The 18,496-nt window shown below is 40.6% G+C and overlaps 1 protein-coding gene across 1 annotated transcript; it reads right to left on the bottom strand.

The window, feature by feature from the left end:
• Positions 1 to 7,693: 7,693 nt before the first annotated feature.
• Positions 7,694 to 14,704, bottom strand: LOC115437809 (uncharacterized). The gene is made up of 3 exons (XM_030161162.1): positions 12,951 to 14,704; positions 10,279 to 10,922; positions 7,694 to 8,101 (listed from the first exon to the last, which is right to left on the bottom strand). Exons 1-2 carry the CDS (start codon positions 13,932 to 13,934, stop codon positions 10,377 to 10,379), a joined length of 1,530 nt encoding a protein of 509 aa, XP_030017022.1. The 5' UTR covers positions 13,935 to 14,704; the 3' UTR covers positions 7,694 to 8,101; positions 10,279 to 10,376.
• Between the last annotated feature and the right edge of the window lie 3,792 nt (positions 14,705 to 18,496).

The following is an 18,496-nucleotide window of genomic DNA, read 5'->3' as shown; positions in this document are numbered from 1 at the left end:
AGACCTCCCATGTGAACAGCATAGCAAACAGGGTAATGTTGTATCTGGAAAATACTGCAGTTCACATGACTAAGTTTTAAAATATTTGGTCTTTGTTTCCAGCAAGGAAACACAGGTTTGAGGTGATACAATACTGCTTATGAAGTCCTCAAGCCTGAATGAAAGCACAGATAACCAGTCCTAAAACAATATGCTCCAAATATGCACACATAAAATATAGCTGACATTCCTAAAAAAAGAAAAAAAAGAATCCTGAACAAGGTTGATAGTAGAGAAAAGTGTAGACGCTAAGCTTGTAGTAAAAGACAAAACAAGACCTTTGAGAACTGCTTTCAGTCCATGATAGCAGAAGCCTCATCCCTGTAGACGACTAACAACCAGTCCCTCCAGGATTTCACAGGATTTTTTTTTTTATTGTTGCGGCCTAAAATGCCCGATTTTGCGGCAGCTTTTCCAAAAAATTGCGGTGAAAGTTGCAATGATTTGAGGCTTCGTTTATTAAAGTCACAGGAACATGGGCATTTGCAAAGTACCTAGAACAGTCTTTTTTTTGTTTGTTTTTAGCCTTAAAAAGCACCAGGAAGTAATGATTTTAAACAAAACAGGCTTTTTTTCATTCATTCATTTATTTGTTTTGAGCAGAAGAAAAAATTAAACATTTTTTGTGTATAAGGAACTAATATCAGAACAAATACATTAATAACTAGAAGCACTCGGAGAGCACAGACCTCCGCCAAGGCTGATCAGTGGCCCCCCCTGTGGGCCCCCCCCCCCACGCCAAGGAGGTTATGTTTTTGCCAGGGTTTGTTTGTTTGTTTGTTTGTTTGTCTGTCTGTCTGTTTGTCTGTCCATTAGTGTGCAACATAACTCAAAAAGTTATGGACAGATTTTGATGAAATTTTCAGGGTTTGTTGGAAATGGGCCCCCCCGTGGGCCCCCCCACCCCCGATCACCACCAAAATTTAATCATTTCTTCCTTATCCCATTTCCAACAAACCCTGAAAATTTCATCCAAATCTTTCCATAACTTTTTGAGTTACGTTGCACACTAACGGACAGACAAACAGACAGACAGACAAACAAACAAACCCTGGCAAAAACATAACCTCCTTGGCGGAGGTAAAGCTGATCAAGACAAAATAACAATTGCCATGTACACTAGTAATAACAAAATAAATTCAATATGTACTGCTCAAAAAGGACTGGGAAGAAGAAAACTTATTAAATCCCATCCCCATCTCACATTTATACAACACAACACATGACCTTTGCTTCCTTAATGATATAGTAGTATATTTAGGGTTAGGGTTAGATGGGTTACATGCACACACAGAGACACACATGCACACACAGAGACACACACACACACACACACACACACACACACACAGGCACACAGAGCAGCAAAACTTGGGTTGCTTTCTATGTAACACATAAGAGTAAACATTAATATTAACACCAAGTTTAATGACTATTTTCATTTGTGAGCTCGTTTTTTAACTCCACACACAGACTTGCGCTCGCACTCCCTCATGCACACACACACACACACACACACACACACACACACACACACACACACACACACTTCACAGAAAGGAAAGCATGCCTCCACAGGTTCTTTCTTCTTCTCTTCTGTTGCCTTAGAGTATACCTGCGCTAACCTTGATCCTTTCAGCTCCTGCTCTTGTTCTGGATCCAACAGCCTCTGTCATTGGGACTTGTCTCGTCTGTCCTCTTCCAGTTTCAGCCGTTCTCTGTGCATGTTTTGCGGTTTGAAAAGTGTCTGTGGAGCGGCCACTTTCATTCGTGTTCCACCACAATATTGCAGGCAGTGCAGAACAGTATACTTCTGCTTTTGTGTAACACATCTGGAAACTGACTTGCACGAACTTTGGCAGTGATATTTGTTGGTAAATGTGAGTGTTTTGACTCGCACATATCTTCATCTTCTCAACCGTCAACAAGGAAGTGAACATGATGACGTACATGTCACGTATACTGGGGTGGGCGAAAGGGGGCTAAGGTGATTAGTCAAATTTGCGGAAAATTCGCGGTGATTGGACGAAATTGCAGCGCCACGCAGAATTCACAGTGATTGGTTGAATTTGCATTAATAGTTGCAATCACAATATCGCGAATTCCTGGAAGGACTGAACAACAGATCCTGTCTCATTCATTCCAATGGGAGATGTGAGTGTGATTTACAGATATTGGACCAAATATCTTCTAAATGTATTAATCTTCAACTGCCATTTCTAGTCCTGCCTGTTATGGAAATTATGGTAAATACTAGTTACAAACTTGAAAATTGCACATGAATGCCCCCTCACTTTGTATTTTCCACTGGAGAACTGGGAAAAAATTTTGATACGTGAGCTGCCAAGATGAAAATAACCTTTGACCTTTTCAACATGGCGGCAACGAGGGATTGATCACAAATGAAAAACAATGCTTTTATTAAGGTTCTGCTCCTGTTAGCCAGTGTTGTACAAGTTACTTCCAAACTGTAAGGCCATACAGATTACTTGTTGCTGTTATTTGAAAGTAATTCCTTACTGTACAATATTACTGTCTCAGAATTGTTATGCATTACATGACTCCTGTGTAGACTCCCGTAATAAATAGCGCATGCACAATAGACCCCCAGCCCCCATAGTCAAATAATAAGCCCCCCCCCCCTCAATCCCAGAGATAGGAGAGCCATGGGACGCATAAATTTGCACCCTGAAGTACATGTGGATAGCTCAGTAAGTATGCTACAGTCTACAATGTTCAATTCCCAGCACAAACGCTTGCATTTTTTTCAACATTTTACATGTTGAAACAGTGGGTGCGGCCGAGGACATCGGTGGATAAATCCACAGTTGATAAAGAATTCTAAGTAGTCATAGAAACGTTAGCTTACCTTGTCATTGCTGGTCACAGGGATCATGCTAACAAGCTTCTGTAAAACAGGGTTAGGGTTAGTAATGAGCATACGTCCATGTGGACAATGGACTGTTTTCTGCCATCTTCACCCATTGGCTGAACACCAACAGGAAACAGAGCTTTCCTGCCACATTTTTGATTCCTTAAGGTCTCTTGGTCTTGCTGGGTTTTTTTTTGTTTGTTTTGTTTTTTTGTTGTCTTTTTTTTTTGAGCAATTAAGTTATGGGTGAAAAGTGTGTTGTAACACATGTGTTATTGAACATGTATTGAGTAAAATACTACTGAAAATTAATTAGTAATACCTTACACTACTGTGTCACAGCAAAAAGTAATCTGTTACTGTAATGCATTACTTTTGTAACACATTACTCCCAACATTGCTGATGTTTTAATTCATTTTTGTAAATATTTAAGGTTGAGCTCATATGAACTTCTTTCTAAACTGCTGATAGTTTAATCAGTGCTTCATATTATATCATCTATCATCTATATGTCAGCATCACTGTCCTGTGAGAACCGAATATCTCTAGAAAGTCCTTTATGTTTCTCTTTTCATGCGCTCAGAAAAACAGGGCTGTTTTTCCAGCTTTATGACTATTCATTTACAGTAAATCCAAGAGGAGTTTATTTAACTTAAGAAAGAAGAGAATTTTCATAACCCATAAAGAAGACACTTCATGCTTCAGTTTTTCACATGTTTATCAAAATATTGAACATCAATACATTTGGACAGGCATTGGTTTTCACTGGACAGGAATGTTATGAGAAAGTGTACTCTGAAAAACTGTGAGACAAATGTAATGGAGTCCAAAGTTCAACATTTGTCTCTGATTTGCAATGATGCATTAGTATAAAGGAGCTGTTCCAATACAGTAACAGTCTTGACCTGTAATATTTAGCTTCTGGTGCATGACCCTCCATTGTTCTAAATGCTAGTGTCTTGTCAGCTTTCACCAGTCTCATCTCACACTCACCATTATAACCCAGTTACTGTGACAAAGTAGGCAGGATGGGTAACAGTTTGCTGATGTGTCATCCTCCATCTGTCACTGTAGCTTTCTCTTAGTGATATACAACAAGAAAACAGAAGTGTTGAGGGAGGTAGAGCAGGAGGGACGGATGTTTTGTGAGTCGGGGTAGGCGGTGTGCTCTGATAGCAGCAGCAGAAGCTTGTGAGAGCAGGGTGGTGAAAGTCTCAGACAAGATTTAAACAAACAGATCCACAGATGCTGGGTCTGACTGGGCCAGGATACAGCAGCCAGAAGAGGTCTGACAGACAGAACAAGGCCACAGAGATCACACACTGCCATCTCCAGATCAGCCTGAGAAGTACTCACACACATTCATTTGGGATTCCGTCTTGCAGGCTCACTGAATTCATAAATCATTTTACAGGCAATGAAATACTGGCATCACTTCTTTTATTTCATTTTCAGACAAGGAACATTCAGAGGTCATTACAACTTAAACTTCCATTTGATTTGGGTGCAAAAAGTGCAGATGGATGTATTCTACTGCAGTTTATGGGTTGAATGAGTCAGATGTGTTCATGCTCATGTGCTTACATGATACTCATGTTAAAATCTATAATGGACTCATTGATTTTTGGACTACTAGTCTTAAGTTTAAGTTTTCATTTCCCCTGTTATTTGAACTGTCTAGAGTCAGAAGTGGCCATATTTGGACAAAAGGGTGGGGCTCTGGGAGTGCATGATGTGACAGACTAGCTAATGCTAACATTAGCTTAATTACATGGTAAATCAGTAAAATTCCTGAAAAAATGTATGGTCTTATTTGCACAGCAGTAAAATCCTTTATTCGCTGATGTACAGTACATCAAACGAAATTATGAACCAGCCAACCAGCATGAACCAGCAGTATACTTATTACTCTTTGTATGCTGTACAATTTTGGATTGCCAATAAAAAGTATGGTCCAATGTCACCATATGACTTCTGATCACCATCGGTTTACAGATGGAACCCAGAGATAACCTGGGAGACAATGATAAAATTGTCAGACATTTAGTTAGACCATCTCAGTGAGAAATACTGCTACAAACTTTATCCTTTAAAAAACAATAGGACCAATGACCCTGTAGCACATTGGCATGTTCTATCAAAAATCAATAACCAGTTGAATTTGTGAGGTTGTCAGATTCTGCTGCTATGTTAGAGTCCTGTGGTCTTGATGCAGGATATCAATCTCCCAATAGAAGTGGGTGGTACTTTCACTGGAGGAGAACCTAGTTAATTAAATGAAAGCCCATATATGACTTCCTATCAGTGCTCAATAGTAACTATATTGATATCTCTAACCATTTCCATGGTATAAGCCATCAAAATATGGCCCATTATAAGTTAAGGCAAATTTGTAATATTTCAAAAATTTGTCAAAAATTCAAAACTCAAAATTTCTCAAACTGTGAACAAACTTTGTAGACATGGTCCTAAGGAAACTGCATATACAATTTGAAATGAATCTGACCAGTAGTTTCATCGGACAAGCTGTTGGAAAAAATTGCTTATGAAGACGATGGTGAAAACAACAACAGCAAAGACACCAAAGACACCGATGCCGGACACAACGCCTTCCCTCATGGGCAATAGGCCATGTGCTAAAAATGAGCCAAAAGTGAGCTAAAAATGATACAAACCTTAACCTTTCTTTGCAAATTCATCATCCAAATCATGCCTTTTTTCCCAACTGGATCTACTGTACATTCCCTCTTTTGAACTTTGGAAGTTTTACCAAACATAAATACCATGAGACCTGGAACTGTACGATCATTAGCTTAGCTTCATTCTTTTAAACAATAGTGGTGCAAATAGACAACATGCACTGATGACGTTCTCTACTTGTACATTTACCTGACTTTACCATGACTCATGTGACATTCATTAAGTTTTATTATAACACAGACTGCATCCATGTAAAGTTCAACCTCTGGATTTAACCCAAACTAGTAAACACATAGGGAGCAATTCGCTGCCACTAAGGACACCCAGACATGGTCTCCAGACCAGTATCCTGACAAGAGAATTGGACTAGCGTACATGTTTTTGATAGCAGGCAAAACAGGGAGACCTGGAGTAAACCTGCACAGCATAGGCTTGAACTCGAAATCAAACTCAGAACTCACAGTTGTATCCAAGTTTATTAAATCCTATCACAGTGTGGCTGCAACAAGACTAGCGATATCTCACAGTCTGTAGGAGGCAAAGTCAAAAGAGCAGTGTAAGGCTATGTTCAGACTGCAGGCAAATGTGGCCCAAATCCGATTTTTTTGGCCATATGTGACCTGTATCCGATCTGTTAAAGCCAGTTTGAACAGCACAAATCTGATTTTTTTTTTTTTCAAATCTGACCCAGGCCGCTTTCATATGTGGTCCTAAATCTGATACATATCTGATATTTTGCAATGCAACTTCAGTCTGAACAGCCAGGTAACATTTATTTATGTCACTGAAATGCGACATATGTCACAATTCTGCGTCCCAGGAGGAGGACCGGCGGGAAAATATATTTACTTCCATAAACACAGTGCCTGCCTATTATGTCAGGACCTCTTTTGCACTTTAGAGTTGTACTCAGTTCATACTCAAAACTGACAAAAGTCACATTACTGTGTAATATGAATGAGCACACACAAAAAAATCGGTTTTCACTCAAAAATCCGAATTATGCATTAAGACCTGCTGTCTGAAAGTAGCATAAGTCTATGAGAGCCAGCCCCTTTTGGACTCAGCATCTAGTGGTCATCAATGGTGTTACACTCACATTGATCTATAGTTACCCCGCCCCTTGAAGGGGAGGCAAGGGGTATTGTTTTTGGTTCAGTTTTGCTTGTTTCTTTGTTTGTTAATACTCTAGCAGCAAAACTATTGATTGAATTTATACCAAATTTGGTATAGATGTGATTACATTTTATGAAAAGTAGGTCAAAGTCAAAAATTTTCCTGAGTTTTTTTTTCTCCCATTTACTTATAATGGGTGGAATTTCCAATGTCTATAAAAAACATATTTTTTTTTTCAATTTACTTCAAACTTGGTACATATATAGAGGCAAGGGATATGCTGACATCACCACATGCATAGACATGATGACATCAGCTAGATTGATGCCAAAATAAGCTACAACGTACGAGGGGCGGGGTTTGTTGTGCCTGGAACCACTTGTTCTGCATTGAGTTTGCTTTTTAAGCCTTGGTGGTTGCGTGATAGTTCTGTGCTGGAAGCTGTTCACTGATTTGTAGATATTAGCTAACTCCATAACTAATTCACTCAGTTTCCTATATCCATGATAACAGCCTTTACACTGATTTCAATACGATGGACTCAGGTCAAGCCAACCTCAAGTAGAGTAGCTGGATTCATCTCTCAGCCCTGAGGATTGCCGCTCCCACAAAGAGAACTGACTCTGAGAGCAATACATAAGAACACAAGCATGCACAAATCATAGGCTTTTCACACTTAACACTGTAACAGTTTGATATGAACCATACTAGCAGGTGTGAAACCTCCCCTGAAGCACGGTGTGAACTAAACACCTGGGGTTGGTGTGACAAAGATGTGGTCTGTTTCTGGATCAAAGTGGATCCAGTTTGGACTTTCACACCAGTCCCATTAAGGATATCCAACCAAATGTATACAATGTAAGCCCTGGTTTGGACTTCCAGGTGGGAAAACGGGTTAACAATACAGAACTTCCGATTTTCTTTTCTAACTTTCTTGCCTTCTCGCTTGTTTCTCTAACAATGCAGCAGGGACAGAACTCTTTATTTATTAGACTTCGATAATCTAAACTGATTACACCATACATAGGTAGTATCCAGACTAGGGAAAGCTGCCTGAAAATAAATGTGCTTGCAATAAAATAAAAATAAAAACAATAAATCATCACTGTCTTGAACAGATGCCTTTATGTTTCTATTGGTGGACATTTGGTAGCAGTTCAGTTTTTCCCTCCTCCCTCATTTGCCTCTGTGTCATCAACCAGCAAAAACCATAACTCCAGCTGCCATTCCGCAGATTCTTCTTCCATGCTTCTGCACCTGTGTGACATACAGTTGCAGGTCGTCTCACTGGGTGTTTTCCCTTGGAAATATCCCCACCTTCAGGCCGTGCTCTGTTTCCACCAACTGACAGCTTGTCTCAGTGGCATCAGCTCCTGATAGAAATAAACAAAAAATAAATAAATAAATAAATAAGTGTGTGTGTGTGTGTGTGTGTGTGTGTATATATATATATATATATATATATATATATATATATATATATATATGTATATGTAGCCAAAAAAATCCTTTCAATGCAGAGCTCAGTGTCTCAGAGTCCAAACATTGTACATACAGTACTTAATCCAAAGTCTTTCTGTATTTTCTGCTGCAACACTGATAAAGCTGCACAGACTGTGCATTATAGTCTAATGTACTGAAATGAGACTGTGTGTGTTTACAGGAGAGGTGTCCTTGTGAGTCATGGTGCCTTGCTTGCAGAGGAGTATTATAAGGCTTATTTGATTACATTTTCCTGAGGCAAGACATTTTTTGGGACCAAGGACAATTTCAGAAGTAATGTTCTGTAAATCTACTCACTCATTCACTTATACCCACAAACATTTTTAATGATTTTATCAAACTTGGGTTGCCTAGTGCAAAATCTGTTATGGTAACCCTATTAACACTAAACATGTACTGGGTGATTCATTCAGGCCTTGAAAATGCCAATAGCATCAGCACTTTGAAATTCTTTGAAAATCTATGAGAAAGGACAGCATTAAAAAGAATAAGAAATTTCTTCTATCACACTAGATAAATGAACACCCAATGTGCTGGTTTCTCCGGCGGACAGCCTTGACTTGGACCTGCAGTTTGGTGAGAACAATGATGGAGAGCTGCTGAGCATGGCAGACGCTTTACTGTGCTTGTGTTTATATGGACGTCACAAATATAGCAAGAGTTTGCCTCACTCCACTCTGGCACGTGGCCAGGGGGTTTTATGATTAAAACCAGATTGTGCTTGCCCAACTCAAAGAAAAAGGAAAAAACAGATTGCAGTTGCACATACTCTGCACAAGAGGGGAGTACAGAAGCATGTGCACCTAGTCAGCATCTGCAAAGGTGAGTTGTTTTTTTGTTTTTTTTTGTGCAAAACGTATTTCATCTTCCGTCAAATTATCTTCATCTGCTGCGGGGACTTTTTCACAGCTGTCATCTTGTTATTTAGTCTGCTTGTAGTTCACAATCCATAATAACACATCTGACTGTGGGATGACTACAAAGGTTAATTATTCCAAATCTGACTCAGAGCTATGTTCATCCTGTAAATATAAAAACGCCTCTTTTGTGTCACATGATTCAAGTCAAACGGCTGTGGGGTCTTCTGTTGCCAGAAACGACTGGGCTCCTGCCAAGTCTGTTCCCTCGAAGTCATGACTAAGTTACACTGTAAAAAACAAAACAAAAAAATCTATCATAAAATCTCACTTAAGCTGACAGGTGATGGGAAGGATTTCAACATTGGCTACAAAATAATAATTAAAAAATAGTGCCTTAAAATATGTTTAGAAAATAAAACTAGGGTCATTTATTAGAGCTAGTGAAACAAATTTAAAAAAAGCAAGTTTGAACTAGCAGTGACAATTTTTTAGACTATTAACATCAGTTGAAGAAACTAATAAACTGCCTGAATTAAACCTAAAAGAATTAATAGCAGATAGATTATTTCCCCCCTTGATTTGATGTTGTACAATCCGACCTTTATCAGCCTACTTTTCTCAGCCTACTTTAATGTCCTGAAAAACAATCCCTAAACAACCCTTCAGTGAAAACTCAACTTTAGACATTTCCTTGAAAATAAATAAAAGTACTTGTGTACTGACAAAACTAAAACTACACTGACATAACAACTTAAAAAAACCTTAAAACTATAACTTTACCACAAGTTCAGTTTTAGTTTAGCAATTCCAAATCCCTCTCACTTAATTTTGACCATATGTACGCTATTAACAAGTAAAGACGTTGTAGTGTTTTAATGTAATTCATATTTCTCATGTTATTTGCCAAGACAAGACACGTTTTGCAGTGTAGTGAAGACTGGGAAATCATGTGACATCAACAAAAGCAGACACATTACACCCCCCTTACCGCCCACACACAGACGCCACACATCAAACACACACATAAATCCTTTTTTGTATCAGGGAGGAACATTGCAATTCATTTACTGACTTAAAATCTCTGCTGCCAGTAAACAGGAGGGTGAACGTCACCGACAGCAGCTGCTGATGGAAACGTAAACACTATGAAAGAAAAGAGGAGGGAAAAAAAGTTTTCTTGTACTTACCATGAGTTGTTCCCCTGCCTGGTCCCACTGACTTACACTCGCTGCAGCAGGGTCTCATGTTTCAGGCCCCCATGCACCGGGGCAGACCACCTCCTCCCTCACACAATGCTGGAGCTCTGGCGGCCTCTCCCTGGATAGGCGGGGGTCCTCCCAGGTTTAGGAGGCGGGTGCAGGCCCTTCACGCACCGTCCGTTTTGCGGATATGGAGGAGGCTTCTGAGTTCTTGATTTACAGGTGCTGTTCCCAATTATGACCTTAGGATGTAGGCTCTGCTGGTGGGGCTCTGAAAGAGTTTGTCCAGTGTGGTTGGAGTCTTTTGTGTGATACAGGTGAGGAGGATGGCCATTTTGACCAGGGCGCTCATTGGTAATGTCCTTACTGTGGCCTGACGCCACAATGCGGCTTGTTTTGACAACTGATGCCATGTGCACTGGGGAGGGAGAGTTAGTCCTCAGGATGATGCGGTCATCGTCAACGTGCTGCGACACCTGGACTAGTTCAGGCCTGTGATTGGTCGCAGGAGCCACTCTGAGGTCACCGAGATCAGTCAAGCTGTGAAAGGTGCTGGATGGCCACTGGGTGAGACAGGGCATCTCTTCACTAAGGTCAATGTTGGCAGTGAGACGGTCAATCTCTTCGACCACCTGAATGACAATAGAAACTGTTGATACCTCTGCACTTTATAGGAAAAAAAACATTTCTTTGTAAAACCCACCACATTATATCAATTAAATGCAGGTGGTATTTCCTGCCACCAGGAGTCTGTCAGTCAAAACAATATCAGACAATATCATCATCACTACTTTTGGTGTTCCCAACCACAATAAACTGTCTAAATATTGCATGATAGAACTTGGTAAAGCTCAAAGCATTTCATTTAAGAAGTAATTATATAAAGTAGCTTTGCAACACACTTTGATTTGACATGTTATATCACTTAGTTCCAGTGAAATAATGTAAATCATTAATGTCAGCTTAACAAAGGAGATATGATACCATCAACCAAATCACACAGACCATTTACAATGAATAAATTGCAGATTTCTCTGAATCTAGCCTGTTTTACACAAGACAGTAAATTATCAGGCAATTTTTTAGGTCCTTTAATTTGAAAATACTGCCATGTACATTTAAATCATGCTTTTCCACCACATGGTAGAAGCTTAATTTTATTTATGTATATCGTACCATGAACTTCCTTTTCTATGCAGGACACCTTTAATATAGCTGAGAATGCTATTCACAATTATAAAACAAACTAGCAGTAATACAATACTTTAGTTAACCAAAATAAAAATAAAAACAACACCTAACAGAAATACATCTAAAGAACAATACAACTTGAACTAGTGAGACAAAATTGTGTTAAAACTTACTTTAGTTTTGTTCTCTCCCATTGTTTAACTGTATGTGATCATGTATTTATAACTCTGTGTTGGAATCACTCAGCGTTGACATTAGCTGACTCCTTTGCAAAGTTAGTAATAACAATATTTCAACAATACATGGTTTTTTACCTAAGTCCTCCACTGCACTGATGACCAGTGCAGAAGTAGGGTTAATATTAACAACATAGACTCCAACACAAATCTTCCATGTTAAGTTTTTAATGGTTGAGAATAAAAGGCTTTGCACAAAATGGGATAATGATTTTTTTTCCCCTACCTTTTGCACCTTTTAAAAAAATCAATGCTTTCCAACCAATACCTGTACAACTAATAGAAACACTAAAACTAAATTAAAAAAGACTCAATAAAATAGTCACATCAAGGAGACAAAATTTGTTCTGATATAGAACAATATATTATAAACTACAGTGAGAAGAGTGTCGTAGTTTGGCTCTTCAAAAATGGTGGGTTTGTTCAATCTCATCTCATATAATGATGATACAGTGATGATTCTAAATCAGTAGTTTGCAGTGTTTTCACATGACTCCACATGACTGTTGATTGAAATTGCTTACAACGTCAAAAGAAAAGTAGCTACTAACCACATACCTGATGGAGAAAAAAAAAAAAAAAAGTGAGCCACGTTTAGTCAAGTGGAACTGATCCCATGAAAAAGTGCCAAAAGTCTCAAGTAGCATTCACACTAATAATTCTAAGATAAGCTGCTTTATTAGCTTGTTTCCAGCTGTGTCAATTCACAGCGATACAGTCATTTGCAGTGTTGCAGTATAATACACAGGTCTTGCTCAGATGCATTCGACTGTGAATCAGCTGCATTACAGCTGAAAGCAAAATTAATTCTGAAAGAGCAAGGCATAATTTAGTAAGAGTCTCATGCCAAGCTTTTTAATGTGCTGGCCGGAACACTGCCAGTTTTGGCAGCATTCTGCAAAAGGTCAGTGCAAATTGTTCTCAATCATGGCTTCAGGAAGAGGCGATGACTGAGTCACAAACAATGCATTCAGTGAACACACTGTTATGCTCCCATGAACATGAAGAAATGCACACATGCACAGAAGCACACAGAGATAACTTGACCTGTGTCATACTGATCTCCACTGTGGCTCATTCTGTCAGAGCTCTATAGTAATAGATTCAAATGTCACAATAACCGAGGTAGCTTCAGTAAAAGGTTGGGATAACAGCATTGACCTTTAAGACCTTTAAGACACCTGCAGTACACAGATGGTATCAACACACATCCTAAATAAGAAACCTCCCTACCTCTTTCATCTCCACATGAACTTGCTTCAGACCTCCCAACACGTCCTCCAAGTCTGTCACCACTTGTCGAATTTGATCCCTGACTGAGTGCTGCCTTCTGTTCTGCTCCACCACTTCTGGATTCTGGCGCTGGTGCTCACTTTTAGATCCTAAGGGTTCTGGACTGCCAGAAGAAGAGACACAGGGCCCCTTCCGTCTGCTTGGGTTCAAATGTTTTTGTGGGACTTCAGTAGAAAAAAATCCTTTACAAGAAGAGCCACCACGTCCATTGCACCCCTCCTCTGATCCACCCTTCAGTCTGCTCCAGTCTTGATGCCTATCTCTTTCCTCCCCTCCCACAAACACGGGATGTCTTGGCCCGCAGTGGCCATTTGGCAAATGACCTGGCTGGGAGCTCTCTAAATGATAGTGTTCTGAGTCACATGCACAGTCCTCCTCCTGCTCCACGGAGACATATCTGACAGTCCTCCTGTGCCTGTACCCCTGACCTTTGACCTGAAGATGAGGGAGTGGATGTGGTATCCCAGCATTAAAGGAGTGTGCCCTAGTGTCATTGTGCACCACACAGCCACACTGTTCTCGGACAGAAGGGTAGTGTCTGGGTGCAAGCTCTGACGGGTAGTTCCACTGGGCAGGGTTCAGCTCCCAGGGGCAGACTTGGCTCAGTTCGTCCAAGTGGTTGTTGTATGGGGCTGGCCCTGCGAACACAGGCCTCCTCTGTGGGCTTCGATGACTGCCGCTTCTCTCAAAAACTCGCCCTTCTACATCCTTAACCCGTGGAGTCTGGATGTCTCTCCTGCAGTCCAGCAACGGGTGGTCCGTCTGTCTGCTTGATGCTGCTGCTTGGTATCCCGGCCCACCATGATAGCTGTACGGCAGCTCATAGTGGACGCAGCGCTGGCAGACGCAAGGGGGAGTGTTGCTGTTGCTGTGTGGAAGAAATCGGTGATGTCCCGTTATCTGTGCGCTGTCTGCTGTGTACATGTCCAAAGAAGTCCAGAGGGTTGCGTGTAAAACGCCTTAAAAAACAACTGGTTTCCTCCCCTCCCAGCTCTCTCCGGCCCAGTCATTCACTCACTGTTTTCCTCATCTGCGTCTTCCCACAAGAAAACTTTTCTTCTGCTCTTTCCTTTTTTTTTTTCTGTGCCCAAGACTTCTCCCTCCCCTCCCCTTCCTTCCTGCCTGTTGTTTCCCTTCTTCTTCTTCTTGTCTCCTGTACTTGTTAAACCTCTGAGCGTGTTCTTTTTCTTTTCCTAGACCCCCTTTTTCTCCTACTTCTGACTTTTTTCTTCCTCCTTCTTCCTCCTCACCCTGTAGCCCTCTCTCCTACATGGGGCCCCTCTCCACCTCCCTCCCTCTCTGTCTCTCTCTACCTCTCCCGCCTCGTTGTTCTGTCTCATTTGCTGCTGCAGGCTTCAAGTCTCTCTCTCTCTTTCTCACTCACTCTTGCTCTCTCTCTCTGACCATGTATTTCCCGTTTCCTCCCCTCCCCTCTCCCGCTTTCCTCTGTTTCTCCTCCTCTCTTGCCTCTGGTATATTCTCTCACATACTCGTCTGTACCTGAATTCGTGGATTCTTTCTTTCCCTTCCACCTGAAATCCATTCGCCTCCCGAGGCACCACCGGTTAAGTACTCCATTTGGGTTTCGTTCTCCCTCAAGAGTCCCAGCTCTAGAGCTGAGCTCATTAGCCCAACTAAAGCCTTTGCACTCTGCAATTAAACGCTGCCTGGGATTCCTTGGCCAGAGACGGAGAGAGGAGTGGAGTGGAAAGGAGGGGGAGTAGAGGGGAGGAGAGTAGCACCGGAGGAGGTGGGGTTTCTAACATACACAGATGAGCGACAAGACAGGACTTTGAGTCAGGAAGACAGAGTCACTGCTTTTGTGAAAGTATTGTAATTTTCACCATAGATTCTAAATGTCCTTATTCTCTTTCTCCTCACTCCATGTCCTTTGCCTCTTTGTCCCTTGTAACTCTTGTCACTGTCTTGATTGAAGTGATGTCATTTCAGCAGCCGAGCAAAACTTCACTGTGCTGTGACAAGCTCAGACAATGTTAGAGCGCTGCACAAAAACCCTACTTCATTTCAAGTCTGTACAAATGTCTTTAAAGGATACATTTCCTCTTAATTATAAATCAATCTGTGAACACTGCAAATAACCCTAATCTCCAAATGAATGGGGGAAAAAAAATCCCTCAAACAAAATTAGACAAGGAAAAAACACACACAAAAAATACAGGATGAGCCATCAAGATCTTTGGAGCTGCTCTCCAAAATAGAATAACATGCCTGTGTTGTGGCTCTTTGTCCACAGCGACTGAAGACAGCTAGGCATTTATTTTCAAAGAAAATAACTGGAGCTTTGAAAACAATGGGTTGTAAAAAGGAACTACTGAGAATAACAGCAGAGAAGGATGAAGGGGATTCATGTGTCCCAGCAGGAGGATGAGCAGTCCAGTCCAGTCCCTACTGCTGAGAAACACTATTTTCTCTTAGCATTTATAATCACAGCTGAAGGCAAAGTGTGTGCACATGAGTGTGTAAACTCAGATCTATATTAAGATCTTGCTCTTATTGATCTAATAAGATAGATTTCGGATTCAATTTGACAGAGACGGCAAAACTCATGTTCTCAAGCATAAGGACAGACTTTAAAAAATACAGTAAAAAGTAGAAGCATCAGATCAACTTCTTTACTCAAGTAAGTAAACAAAGGTCTGGAAATTAACTCAAAGAGCACAAGTAAAAGTGTCATTCTCCATTTCTACACACTGTTTCTGTGCAAAGCTGAACCACACATCATCCATGTCAGTATTAGTTCTCCCAGTCTCTGACGTCTCATTAAATAGACACCACCTGGGGGCGCCCCGGTGGCTGACCTGGTAGAGCTCATTCCACAATAGGGACAAGGCCTGATCGAAGCAGCCCAGATTCAACTCCAGCCAAAGGCCATTTGCTGCATGCCATTCCCATAGGCCTCTCTCTCTCTGGATTTACAACACAGTCTAACTAAGAAAGGCATAAAATTAAGAAAAAAATTAAATTATCACCTTGTGTCCATTATCTCATCTGTCATATGTATATACTGCTCTATAAACAAGGCGAACTGTATTTCTAGGTCTTACAATTACATGTATGTAGGTTGAACTTGGTCCAGATGTTGGGAAGACACGCAATGATGCAAAAAACATGATTCCCAAGAAAGTATGTAGAATAGAAAGTACAGATATTTATGTCAAAATGTAAGGAATAAACTAAAATACTGTCATAGAAATAAATACTCACGTAAAGCAAAGATGCAAATAAAATCTACAGTAATGCCCATATTCCATTACTTGTGCAATTTGATTGAAATAAGGCAAATGTGGTGGTCTCCCAGTAACCCAGTACAATCAGATCAAGAAATTAGCCATCTGTGAAAGAGCCAGAGGTGAAGCCACCACCATGTAAGGTCAGCCAGCTGAGAAATAACAATCTGGTTCCATTTCTCTTTTCTTTTTTTCATTTCAGTCCTATTTTTCATTGTAACATTAAAATGGAGTTGCATCATTATTTTAAATAAACTAGCTCAGTAAATTTACACTTTTTTACTCAACTCAAGTAAACTATTAGCAGTTGCAGTATTTCCCCCTGAGTAGGACGTTTTGGGATATTTTCTATTTGTGCATATAATAATGGCTCTTAAACCACCATTGGTCTCATACATATGCATATGTAAAATCCAGAGAGAAAGATACAAAAATTATAAAGTTGATGACAGAAGATGCAGTACCTCCTAAACCTGTCATCTTAATATGGGTGTCTCTCCACTGACATTCCTAAAGCTGATCCAAATCTTCTGTAGGAGCTACAAAGGGAATATCAAAGCTTGGAGCTGTCATTACCCCCCCCCCCCCCACACACACACACACACACACACACACACACATATATATATGGACTTTATGTGTGTGTGTTTCCTCAGAAAGTTCTGGGCTTGTGCAGCTGTTACATCACACTGTTTTGTGTCGGGCTGCCCACCTCCCGTTCAGCTGCACGACTTGAGGGCAACTGCAAAGCAGACAATGAAGAGCCGCATTTCACCACTCTGCACTTTATGTCCTTATCAGGGTCGAGGTGGCCTAGTTAGTGCATATGGATACTTCTAAATGAGTCTATAACAAGAGCTCAATATGATGTCAGACGGTGTGTGGTCTATTCACCACTCTGCCGAGACTAAGGTGCAGATATTCACTGATGCTCAATGGTTCCGCATCATGAACCTGACCATGGTTTCTCTTGTTAATGTACAGGAGATACTGCACATGATGTGACTGATGCTAAAGCTGTCGTAGAATACTTTTAACCTCACTGTCCTGGCTCCGTCCATCACATCATCAATTTTAAAACTGCTATAATTACCAAAAAAGTTGGTGCATTCCATAACTTGTATTCCTTGCCATCTTTTCAGCAACTGGACAAAGGTCTAGCTCATTTTCCTGATGACTCCTACAGACAGTGAGATTTTAGTAATGTTTTTTTTTTTTTGCCTGTCCTGTTCAGTAATTTGGCCTCCAATGTAAGTGTACTGGGTGCCATGAGCTTCTTGACAGTTTTGATCTAAGAGGGTTTTGAACCCTTAGATCAATTTCCCTATTGGTTAGATTTAATTATTTTATTACATTACAGATGTTACTTGATGGAAGAACAGGACAAGGTTATACACAAACAAACATTGATTTCAGCATCAAGATCAAAAGTTTACCAGTAGCCACAGAGTGTGTCATGGCTCTAATAACATTTAATGAGTTGGTTATGACACAGGTAACTGCACAAAAGTCAAATGGTATCAGCATATGCCATTTGCCAGCACCACTCTGGAAGTGAGCAATGAAGCCAAGCTAATAATCACACTGTTACAAAAGTGCTAATGAACAGTACAGTATGTATATGTACAATAAAACTTCCAAAGTTGAAGGACAAGAGATAAATTAAACAGATGAACTTGGCTGTGACTTGGCTAAGGTTTTTTTGATCAACATAAAGATACATGTCACTTTGATCAATGTGTCACTTCATGCTGACTTATTGGCTGTTACTGAGATGTAGGTTATAATAATACTTCCTAAACTTCTTCACAGACAAGATCAGGGATATTAAACACAATATCCCACCACCCTCTGGCCGTATGACCCTATCTGATCCCCCTCTGCAAACCTGGTCCTCTTTCGACCCTGTGACACTGGAGGACATCTCAGCACTTTTATCCAAAACGAAACCCTCCTCCAACTCTGCAGACATCCTCCCCCATAAGCTCCTTGTCGGTGTCTTTGACACTATTGGACCATGGGTCACAAAGTTTTTTAACCTGTCGCTCACAACTGGTTTGTTTCCCAGCTCCTTCAAACAGGCCATCATAGAACCTAAACTAAAGAAAACCACACTGGACCCCACAGACTTCAAAAGCTACAGGCCCATTTCAAAGCTCCCCCTATTGGCCAAAATCCTTGAGAAAGCAGTGTCTAAACAACTGACAGCTTTTCTGGAGACACAGCAGATCTATGACA

This window comes from Sphaeramia orbicularis, chromosome 17, assembly GCF_902148855.1.
Source record: "Sphaeramia orbicularis chromosome 17, fSphaOr1.1, whole genome shotgun sequence".
NCBI lineage: Eukaryota > Metazoa > Chordata > Actinopteri > Kurtiformes > Apogonidae > Sphaeramia > Sphaeramia orbicularis.
This window is presented reverse-complemented; position numbering and strand designations above follow the sequence as displayed.